At 37.0% G+C, this 12,045-nt stretch overlaps 1 protein-coding gene across 1 annotated transcript; it reads left to right on the forward strand.

The window, feature by feature from the left end:
- The first annotated feature begins 3,613 nt into the window (after nucleotides 1–3,613).
- On the forward strand, nucleotides 3,614–11,683 carry LOC103711439. The gene is made up of 7 exons (XM_008797578.4): nucleotides 3,614–4,071; nucleotides 4,952–5,149; nucleotides 5,295–5,567; nucleotides 7,387–7,489; nucleotides 8,145–8,263; nucleotides 9,499–9,675; nucleotides 10,462–11,683. The coding sequence occupies exons 1-7, from the start codon at nucleotides 3,778–3,780 to the stop codon at nucleotides 11,206–11,208; spliced, it is 1,911 nt and encodes a 636-aa protein (XP_008795800.2). The 5' UTR covers nucleotides 3,614–3,777; the 3' UTR covers nucleotides 11,209–11,683.
- Nucleotides 11,684–12,045: the final 362 nt, after the last annotated feature.

The following is a 12,045-nucleotide window of genomic DNA, read 5'->3' on the forward strand; positions in this document are numbered from 1 at the left end:
AGAAAATAATTTCCTGCTAATATGAAAAGCCTACTATGGCAATCAATTCGATGATCTAGTGTGATGATTTCTTAAAGCCTTGATTGGTCATCAGGTTGGCTGAGACTATGGCAAGAGGTTCAAGGAAAAGCCTACCACTTTAGTACTGCTTTATGTTTTTTAATGCTTAAAGCAAGATAAGTAGAATGGAGATGCACCTATGGCATAAGATAACAAATACTGCAATAAGCTTGAAAAGTGAATTTCAAAGTGGTTGCAGGTGTTGTTAGAATTTTTGATACGTCTGTTCTAATAGTAAAATTACGTGTCATATAGGAAGGATTGAATTATACTGCTCAGACATTGAAGACGACTTATATCTATTTGGATGGAGATTCTATGAAAATCATTAATTAGCTTTCAAAATCACTACATGATGAAATTAATTTTCATCATCTTCTACAAGATTGAAGGTAAATGATGTGTACATTATGTTTTATTGAGATTTCTCATGTTTACAAGAAAGCTAATTGTATAGCTGATGAGAAGGCATCTAATGTAGCTGATTATATTAGATTTATGTTATAGGATTCTACCATATATCTTCCTCATCCACTATTTAATATTTTGTGTTGATTCTCACGGATTTATTTACACTCATATGGTTTAATTTATCCATTTTACCCAAAAAAAAGATGAGAAAGCATAAAGGAGGAGAAACTTTGAACATTAACCATAAAAAGAGATTAAGAGAGCGTGTAAAGAGAATATCCACAAGAATATTTTATGATCCAACTCGTCATCTCCCCCCACTTGCAATAGTTTAATAGTATTAATTAATAGCCATCATCGGCCATCAAAACAAGCACATTCACTTGATTAGGTAATGAGGATTAAGCGTACTCTATCCCACTTCATGAAAAAATAAAACTAAAAAAACCTTCAGGAATACTAGCCTCCTTTTTTGTTAGATAAATGCACTCAATGCAACACATGAGGGTGTGCATCTATGGAAAAAATTGGCATGCAATAATCTAAATCACAATATCAAACGAATCAGCTAAGTCCCTCTAAGATAAATTAGCCACTTCATCTAAATCCAAATCCAAAAAAAAACCTTTGGTAAGGCCTACTAAGGATATGTTTGGATGATCTTGTACAATCTAATAAGATTTACAAGAATATAAACTAGGCCAAGCCCATATTTACATTATTTTTTTCCCAAAACACCTGCTCTAAATCATATAGAAAAAAATAATTGATCTCACCATTTTTTTTTCTGTCCTACATAAATAGACCGAAAGAGGTCTAGTTGACATGGACAAAACTAAACGTTGTATCCTATAATATTAGATATAATCTATGCATATAGTTTACAAGATATAGACTAGATAATTAGGTCTGATTTCTGTAATATTTTTAATTTAATACTGTAGAAATATTTAAATATGTTCTGAATGTGTGGTGCCACCCAAGACTAAAACCTCAAACCAAAGGCAAGAGGGAGAAAGGGAGTCCATTAAGGGGACCTCACTCACGTACGATATCAGATCCCGGTACCTTACAGCGCTACAAACTTCTCCACGCCGCGGTTCAGCGGGTCCCTCGTTCGAACATAACCATGTCGCTTGGAATAATGCTCGCTCGTGGTGCGTCATCTTGTCGGTGCGGTCCCACACGCATCCAGCCGCTAGAAGACAAAATTAATTTACCGGCAGCTTTTTTTGTTATTATTATAATATATATTTTTTAATAAACAAAATAAATTTGATCTTATTGAGTGAATGAGTGAAGCCCTACTTAGCACAAAAAAAAAAAAAAACAAAAACAAAACAAAACAAATTGCCTTTTTCGATGTCACGGGTTTTAAGTATGATAACAGTTTCACCGTAGATCTAATCCTTTCAAAACCCCGTAACCTAGCAATGACGAAAATCTCGTGCACTAGGACGCGATGTCCTGCGCACGGTGATCAAGCGCATGGCCGAGCAGCCGCATATGGGCATGAGTTACTAATCTCAAAGCAAAATCAACCATCTAAAGACTGTCTCTTAATTCTCTTAATTGATTAAAAAATGTAAAATAGTAGATTAAAAATTAGGAGCTTTCTTTGGCTATCGCCACCAGCCACGTGCGAGACTAATGAGAGATGATCTGTAGTCTTGCATGCTTGTATGATCTATCATGCAAGTATGTGGCACCCATCCAACTTAGCATGGTCTCAAGAGAAAGAAGGTGAAAAAAGAAAAAAAAAACAGGCTGGATCTGTACGTTTCTATCTCTTCTTCTAAAAAGTCCTACGAGATACATTAAAAGAAATCTTGGCTGCTCTTGTCCTTTTAGCATCCTCATGCAATTCTTCCCCGCAGCGTCAATTCAATTGTTAGAACTTGGATTTAACCTGTTTTAGTTTGATGTAAAGTCATTCGCAAAATGTATGGACTCTAATCTGAACTTCTGAGTGCTCTCGTCTCACTATTATGTATATAATTAAAAAAAAAGGTGCTTCCTGAATTCTTAAGGCAGAGTTATTTGTTTTTATTGGAGTTATGGTGACGAAGCGGCCGCCGCTGAAGAAAAACAGCGAAGAAGTTCGTAAAAAAAATAAAAAAAAGACTTAAACTTAAGGCTCACTGACGGCGGCGTCCGAGGAGAAGTGGTGTAGAAGTGGCCACCGGCGACGATGGGCAGAGAAGAAGACCATACTATTTTCCTGTTTCACATTTTAGTTCTAAATCCATCTATTAATATCATGCAACGGAGTTAAAAAAAGTGTTTATATTTCTTATTAGCAACTCAAGTCCACGCGTCGGTGGCCGCGCACTTAGAACAGCGGTTGGCAGCCCTCTATTTATTTTATCACATGAATTATTTTTTTTGGTAATTTATAGTGTTTTTTTCAGAGGAAGGTTTTCACAGGGAAGGATACCCACCCCCTCCCCTACTCTTCATTAAGCAAGCAATTTATAGTGCTAGTTGACATTTGCAATTTAGTTCATGATACCAAAACTAGAGTGCAAATATTACTAAAATTTTAGAAAGGGGTTTGAGATGCATCAATGATTTTAAGTTACAAATGATCCAAAAATTATTCTTGGGAAGCTTGAGAACACATCATCGAAAATTCATTAAGGTTTGGACTTAGCTAGCAAGCAATTTATTATTATGGCTGTCTTAGCTTGGTGGCAACCATTTCTACTACTAATCTATATAGGCTAGTAAAATAGTTTATAAAAATTTAATTAAATATTTTTAATAGATATAAAATTTTATACAATAAGATGATGCAATATAGGATCTTTATATTCATGTAAAAATTTTAATTCAGTATTTAGCTATAAATCAAACTTAGCTTGGGCTCAAGCTGAAATCTTACAATCAGGTACAAAATAAGTAGTGCTCGAGCAATTTAAAATTATTCTTGGTTTAGCTTGTTGGGATCCTTATCTATTATCAATCTAGTAAAACAATCTACAAGAATTTAGGTAAATATTTTAAATGATAAGGAAGTTTTATAGTAATAACACAAAAGATAGGGTCTTTATAGCCAGCAAAAAGCGGGACCATTAATTTTAAAGGACAGATTAGTAATTCTGCAAGAACTTCTTTTGACGCTATTACGAGAGAAGGGCTGCTGCATTAGAGCGCCCTTGTATTAGGTCCCAATGCCCACGGCTTCGACAACTTCGTCCTTTCTCCCACTCCCAAATTCGGGATCCCAACTCGAGGAAATGGGAATTTTTCTATCGATTTGATATCCGATCGGGTTCTCGGAAGGAATTCGTGGTGGAAATTCCGATGGCGACGGCGACGATGGCGACGGCGGCCGGGATGGCGATGCTGCTCTACTTTTTTCTCAACAGGCGTCTGGCGGCGAAGGAGACGGAGGAGGACCGCGGGGATGTGTCGAGGCTGGGGAGGGCGGGGAGGAGGAGGGTCTCCCGGCGGCTGGGGCCCGCCCAGCCGCCGGCGACGTGGCGGGAGGCGGTGGCGACGCTGGCGGAGACGCTCCGGTTCACGTACTCGGAGACGCTCGGGAAGTGGCCGATCGGAGACTTGGCCTTCGGGATCAAGTATCTCATGAGGCGGCAGGCGAGTAGGCTTTTGGATCGGCCTGTTTGGACTCTTGCATCAGTCTATAATCTCCTTTTTTATCAATTTTTTGAGTTCTATGGAGCTGATTCTTTTGTGTGGAGTTCCATTACGAATAATTTTAAGTTTTTAACAGAATTAGATGTCGAAAGGAACAATTTTGAATATTATTTGGAACTATTATGAAAAAATGAATTTTTTATGTCAGTACGAAAATTTCTTAATTTTATGAACTTTAGAAAGATTGTTCATATTTCGGCGGTAGATTGTTATGGTTCTTAATGTGAGTTGTACTAAAGAGGAGGAGGAGATGCTAAATTGGTTTATGTAATGTGATAGTTTGAGAGCCGAAATGTGTAATGGATAATATTGTTTTTTTTCTTTAATGGGATGCTGACTTGAATGATATAATTGGTGATGTATTCAAGTTTTACTTGCTCTTTGTTGCTTTTGAGTTGTTATGAGATAATTCACCTTATTTTCTTTTGTGTAAATTCATGAATGTTGTTAATACATGCGGGGATATATTCTTAAGTTGAAGAGTGGCGTAGTTTCTTATGTTATCAATGTTTCTTTCTTAAAAAGAAAAGTTAGTTGATATTTGAATAAAAAATAGGAAACTAAGAAATTATTTTATTATTGGCAAGTCCCCTCTTGGTAGCATTTTGTCTCAAGAATCTATTTGCTGCATGGCATGCAAACAGTTAATTGCTCAATTGGCCTTTAAGTAACTTCATGGATCTTGAACATCATTCTATTTTGCTAGACTCTTGACCTTTTTATAACATAACACGTATTGCTGAAGTAGATGTTGCTGCAATTGAATGATGTTACTTGTGTAAAATTTCATCATATGGTAACCTAATACATGCATTTTCAGGGCAATCTGCATGTTGCAAGTACATATGCTGGTGGTAATTGCGTACAACTCAAAGGCCCTGAAATTATGGCTGAGCTGATTCATCTCCTAAGGTTATTGAACCTGTGCATACTTTTCTCGAAGAAATCATTCCCAGTCTTTTTGGAGTCTGCAAGCTATGCCCTAGAAGATGTTCTTCTTCAAGAGCCTAAAGCGGGGGTGCGTAAGTATTAAATAGCTTTGCCAGATATCTTCTTTTTGTGGAAAAATGATTGCTTAGATGTCCCGGGATGTTAATTTATTTCAAAGTTCTAGCTATCCTCATCAGAGTGATGGTCGTTTCTCCTATTTCCATTATATGCAGCTTTTGAAGCCTGCCTTCACAATTCTATGTGATAAAAATTCCAAATGTTTTCTTCTTTTAATTCGGGGGACTCATAGCATCAAAGATACGCTGACCGCTGCAACTGGTGCTGTGGTCCCTTTTCACCACTCAGTTTTAGATGAGGGTGGTGTTAGCAAACTAGTCTTAGGTTATGCACACTGTGGAATGGTTGCTGCAGCCCGCTGGATTGCAAAATGTACTACTGCACGCCTCCTTAAAGCGGTTAGCGAGAATCCAGATTACAAAGTCAAGGTATAACTATTTTAATTTCCTCATGACTCCAAATTCTAGATTTTGCTTTTTTAATTTGTAACTTCATCATAGGTGGGAATATTCCTGAATCCTATTCCTTTGTGAGAAACAATATATTCATTTAGTAATTTTTTTTATAGCATTTTAAATGAATGTTATAGGTTGACAAAATTTACTGTATTTATGTTGGGGTTGTTCGTTGCATAATGTAATGATTTGTACAATAGGTTGAGTTGAACATAAAATAAGAAGGATATCCATAGAATAGATAATATGAGGGAGATAAGACCTATTTGATTAGATTCATTAAAAGTGATAACTACAGAGCTGTGAAGATGTAGGATAATGACACCTTTTTCCTTTATTTCCTTGTTTATGTTTTTATTTTGGGGGGTGGGGATGGGTGGTGGTTTGTGGGCTTGTAGGATCCATATCAATGATTAGATTCAGAATCACTATGTGGCTTATTGACTTTTCAGAGAGGTACAATACAGAAGGCAAACATATCTGGCTATTGTTGCAATTTGCAAATCTCCACTTAGGGTATTAAATATAGTTCTTTCATCCTCATACTGATAGAAAACGAATGGGAGTAAGAGCTCTAAGGACCACTTTTTGTTGAATAGAAGGGAAGGAAACCCACTCAGAAGTTGGGAATGAAAAAGAAGTGCACAAACAGAAATACAAAAGAGAGAAGGTAGAGGGGAAAAAGTACTAGGTTACGTTAGGGAAGGAAAACAGAAAAGAGGTGGTGAGAGGGGGAGGGATGACAATTACTTTAACCAAGATTTTTCATGAAGTATGTAATAAACTGCAATGGAATGGAGTTGAGGTTACCTTGACAATATAATTTGTGGAAACTACAAGCCGTGAAAAGTTCAGCTATATGACCATTTTTAGCTATACATTGATGCATATATTATGTAATGATTTTTTAAACTGAACTTTTAATCAGAATGAAAAAGAATGTTTTCCATTTTGTAAATAGTTTGATGATAATAAAAGCACATCACAAATTTGGAAAATGAAAAGAATGGCCAAGTTCTCAAATAGTTTCAGGTGTAATAAGTACAGGCAGCTCGAGTTATTGTTATCTCATTTATTTGGGTTCTCTTATATGCTACACAAATTCTTCACCATAGCATCCATGTATCTTTTCGATTGCATTTTCCTCTCTATTTTTGGGACCCTTGCACTAGTTGATGTAATTTTCATTACCATGCCCATAGCTCAGTGTCCTTCATGATGTCATCTCTTATTGGGGTTATATCTGAGGCTCCAAGATAGCATTTATTTCAGCTCTGGCCTCTCCAAGATAGCATTTATTTCAGCTCTGGCCTTCCTAGGTGTGACAAACATCCACTTAGCATACTCAATTTAGTCATTCTTTTGATACGCCCTTGTAGCTTCTTACTGCTGAAGACTGATCCATGCAAAGTAGCTATTCTAATTACCATTTTTAAAATGCCTAATTATTTCTGTATGCAAAATGTTGCTATGTAATTCAACCACAATTTTCTTCATGCATCCGATTATGCGCTATAGAGCCAGGGCAAGCTACTGAGGACTATCACTTTGGAGTACCACCTAGTTAGCACTATTATCTGAATCAAGATACTAATATAAATGAGGAAGAACCTTTTGCATAGTCAATGAGTTGAAATTTGAGGATGGCATGAAGTTTCTTCAGTTCCTGTATTCTTATTACTAAAAGATGCTTTTGTGTAAAGGTTTCTTTTCTGTACACATAGCTCTTTATAAATTTTATGCTTTTATTTACAGAATATCAAGTGATCTTACTCTTTGTTTTAATTGCCAGATTGTGGGGCATTCATTGGGTGGTGGCACTGCTGCACTTTTAACATATATTCTTCGGGAACACAAAGAATTTTCTACATGTACTTGTGTTGCATTTGCTCCAGGCATGTATCCTCGGAGTGCTGTTGTTGCATCTTGATCCATTACATATGTATATAGATATATCTGTTTTTTACATAAATGCATGTAAATATGCATTTATTCTTCTTCAAAATTTTGTATAATCATTCATTCAGTTAGAAACTTTGAGAAGCTATTCTACTGAGTACTGTATCACCCTAATCATCTTAGCTTTGAAAAACCTTGTAATGAGAACCTTTTAAAAGCTGGAACATGGCAAAAGAACCGGAAAGCTTTCTATTGGTTTAGCTAAGTTTAGATAAGTTCTTTAAAGAATTATTGACATAACCTTTTTACATTTTTTTTCCTTTCCCCTTTTCTCTTATGCTTTATGGACTCATTTTCCCAATAACTGGAAGCAGTAGTTTTTCCCCTTGTGCACCTGTTTATGATTTATAATGTTATTATGGTGAATTAATCTCCTAAGTCTGGAAAACATGTCTATCAATGCTTCTACTTATAGGATGCATCTGCGAAAATTTTCATTTAGCTTCTGCTGAGGTTTTCTTCTCAATGCCTGATTTTGTGGTCATTCGCTCTTTTTATCATAAAAATTCAAATGAGTTAGTTTTTGGGTTTGCAAAACATATAATTCTATGCATGGTCAAGATTAATTTAGTATTATTTGGTTTTTGTCAGCTGCATGCATGACTTGGGACTTAGCAGAATCAGGCAAGCACTTCATTACTACTGTCATTAATGGCTCTGACCTGGTTCCCACATTTTCAACTGCTTCTGTAGATGATCTTCGCTCTGAGGTACCTCCATGTCTTCCGCTTTGTCCTGACTTATTATCTGTTGATTTCTACATATTGCATGCCATATGTGCATTAATAGTTTATACTTTATAGTCTGATTCATTTGTTTTATGTTAAGTTGACTTTAAGTTTAATGAGAATTACTGTATATATTTCGAACTTGATCCATGGCTTTTTAACCTCATTGTGTTGGCTTTGATGATAAGATGATAATTGTATGTCGCTTATGACCATTTAATCCCCGAATGACACCCACACATTTATCGCTGGTTTTTCATGTTGTTTTTAGTTTTAAGAAATCTGGAGTAGAACTCATCTTGCTTGAAGAGGTTTCTTTTTACATGTTATGATTTGAATTTGACAGATAATTTAAAAATTCTGCTGCAATTATAGGTTGATGGGCTTTGTGTTAGTGAAAGCTGCCCTTATATGTTGGTAGCATTAAAATCCAAGATAATTTGTCTTAACTATGTTACGAAAGCTAGGAGATGAAAATTATGAGCAGTTAGGGTAAGATTCCAGCCTGAAATACAGATAAGGACTTAGCCTGGAGCCCTGGACCATCAGATTCTTCTACCCAAGCTGAAGCTCGAGAAGAAACTAGGCCGAAGTTAAAGTTGTATATCTTTTAATACAAAAGCATCCACCCATTAATACATATAGAAACATTCACCTAAATTGCAGTTGTGTTCATGCATGGTTGTTTCTGTTCATGCATGAGTTTCTATATTCCAAAGTATGTTGGATTTGAGTCTATCCTCAGGTGGCTATTTTGTACTATTTTGTAAGCAAACTATGATGGCTTTGGGTTGGATGAAGCTCAGCAACTTTCCTGGTTTTTGAATTTGCATCATGTAAAATGTATGAAGCGTGGTGAGATCTGCTTTTAGTTCTGATCAATATTTAAATTGTATTTTTGTTTAGATCTGGAATATTTGATATAGGATTAAACATGATGATGCACAGAAATGGCACCGAGATAATTGATGCATTAACCTTGAGAGGATTCTGATTTTGTGCTCCAAGTATGTCAGTGATGTAGTTAAAAGAAAATTTTGTATGAAGTTCATCCATACTATGTCTTTTTGCTGCTATTAATATTTTTTGCATAACAGAATCTTTATACTGTATCCAATTTCATCAGGCATTCTTAGACATTGACTCTTACATGATGATTTCAGGACTCTCTTTCTCACCTTATAATTCAGCATCCATTTTTTGTTTATTTTATTCAGGTGACAGCATCATCGTGGTTAAATGATCTGAGGGATCAAGTGCAGCACACGAGATTTTTGAATGTTGTTTACCGTTCTGCATCTGCTATAGGATCTCATCTACCATCTATATCTGGTGCAAGAGCTAGGGTTGCAGGTGCTGGTGCATTTCTACGTCCCGTCTCCAGCAAAACTCAGGTAAAAGGATTTTTCTTACTATTACTGAAATCATAGACTAAGTCAAATAATTATGCCAATTAAGCAGATAATTGACATTGCAACTTAGGTCCTTGCAAAAGTTGGTTCTCTGCTAGGTTAGTGCTAGCTGCTTTATGTAGTTGATTCAGATTAAAGGATATTTATGCTTGGAAAGGAATTTTTCAAAGCAATTTAGTTACTATCTGTTAAATGATCATTCATGTTTTAAGGAAAAATATGTTTGTGGGAATTTATTGTGTGGGATTGCATCAAGTCTGATCTTAATTGATGGTTATGGTTACTAAATATGGTTATTCTTTTGTTGTTTAACTATGATACTCTTTTTTTATTATTTATTTCATGCCTCATTTTTGGAATATAGGAATCAATGCATTCGATCCACTTCAGATACCATGTCTTCTCAAAAATTTCTGATGTTGATAATCATATTAACTTTGTCTGGATGTAGTGTTAATAATTCTTCTCCTCTGGTTGTATTTATCATCAATTTATATACTTTCTGGCTTGAACTTTCTGGGATAGCACCATGAAAGAATTTTCTGTTATTCTCCATTTGTATTTGCATTTGTTAAGAACTGTCATCGTCTTACTCTTTTGCAGTTAAACTTTTGAATGGTTTTGCACCAATTCCACTCAACTTATTGAAGTCTTACAGTTTCTTTTAGAGAATAAGCTTGCTCGGCACTAGATAATATTTGAACCTTTAATTGGATCTTCTGTTATTTGAAGTTAGTGTTCTGCTTTTCCCTCCCCATGAACTCACAGGTGGTGATGAAACAAGCACAGAATGTTGCACAGGCTGTTGCTAGGAGCCGGTCCTCACTCTCTTCCTGGTCGTGCATGGGTGCACGTCGTCGTGCTGTTGGTACTTTTGCAAGCCCTAAACCGGAAACTTCACTGGAACCTCATGCTACATCTCGAAGGAACTCAGAGTCTCTTTTTATTGATCATGGCAACAGCGAAACATTGGTGGATGAACTGCACTTCAGCGGTTCCAGGGGTTCCGACCTTGAGGAAATAGAGGAAGAGGAGCTCATTCAGGCAGATCAAACGGCCAATGTTTCTGCTGCAGAGGGAATGGCTGAAGGTGAGTTGTGGTTTGACCTGGAAAAGGAACTTGACAGGCAGGATGAAGCTGCTAATGCTCAAGCTCAGGAAGAAGAAGCTGCTGCTGTGAAAGAAATAACTGAAGAGGAACATGCAATGCTAAAAACAGTAGATGGCAAGCAACCCATGTCATCGGATGCCTTGGAGAGACACCAGTTCTATCCGCCAGGCAGGATCATGCACATGGTCGCACTGCCAGCTACGGATGCTGAACCAGTTGCTGTCATCCCTGATGAATGCAATGTTGGTATCTATGAAACCCCAAGAGAATTATACAGTAAGATCCGGCTTTCCAGAACTATGATAAATGATCATTTCATGCCTATGTACAAGAAGACAATGGAACTATTGATCGACAAGCTTGCTAAGAAGGAGGAGGATGATCGTACGGATCCCCAACTGTAAAAAATAACAAACCAATGTTTTGTTGTTATAAGCTAGCAATGGAAGCAGTTATCATCTATATCAGCCTGCTGCCGGTGCCGAGGTCAGAGCTGTTTGGGAGCGTGCTTTCTATGCGAGACGGAGGTTGGAGGTGGATCGCATCATTCTTGAGGGAGATTCCGCTATGGTGATCGAGGAGATCCAGGGTACCGGAAGTGCTCTTAGGGGGATGCGGTTGCTCTATTATATTTGCCGACTCTTAGGCGAAGCCGGCGCTTTTCGGGCTACCTATGTCTTCAAGGAGGCCAATAGTGCTGTGAACTGTGTGGCATTCTATGCGGTTTATCACTCTGACGAGTTTATTTGGGAGACCCATGCTTCTGTTCTGTCTCTCCTGCATTTTTTTTACTGTCTGATGCTTTAGGCTGTACTCATATCCATTGTGTATGAGCTGTCGATATACAAAAAAAAAAATAGAAGCAGTTATCATTTATATCTCTGTTGAGTTTGGATCCTATTCGGTTGGGACGTGTGCTGGAGAGGTCTAGTCTTCCCATCATGGCTATATGTTACTGGCGCTACAGCCATGCTTATCATATATGTAGATGGGATCGACTGAATCCTTCCGGGGTATCTAATTGACCAAGACATCTACAGTGGGTGGTCTAACTAAGATTGTCATTTGTGCATTGATGAACCTGCAAAATCATTCTTCAAATCCCTTTATCTTTTCCTTCTTAACCATGTACTTGCACGTGTCCAATTCGATTCTAATTACAATCGTATGGGATCAATTGGAACCCTAAGGATCATGAACGATACCTGACATGGCACCGAATTCGGTACCGCTCTGGAATT

This window comes from Phoenix dactylifera, unplaced genomic scaffold, assembly GCF_009389715.1.
Source record: "Phoenix dactylifera cultivar Barhee BC4 unplaced genomic scaffold, palm_55x_up_171113_PBpolish2nd_filt_p 000343F, whole genome shotgun sequence".
Taxonomy (NCBI): Eukaryota; Viridiplantae; Streptophyta; class Magnoliopsida; order Arecales; family Arecaceae; genus Phoenix; species Phoenix dactylifera.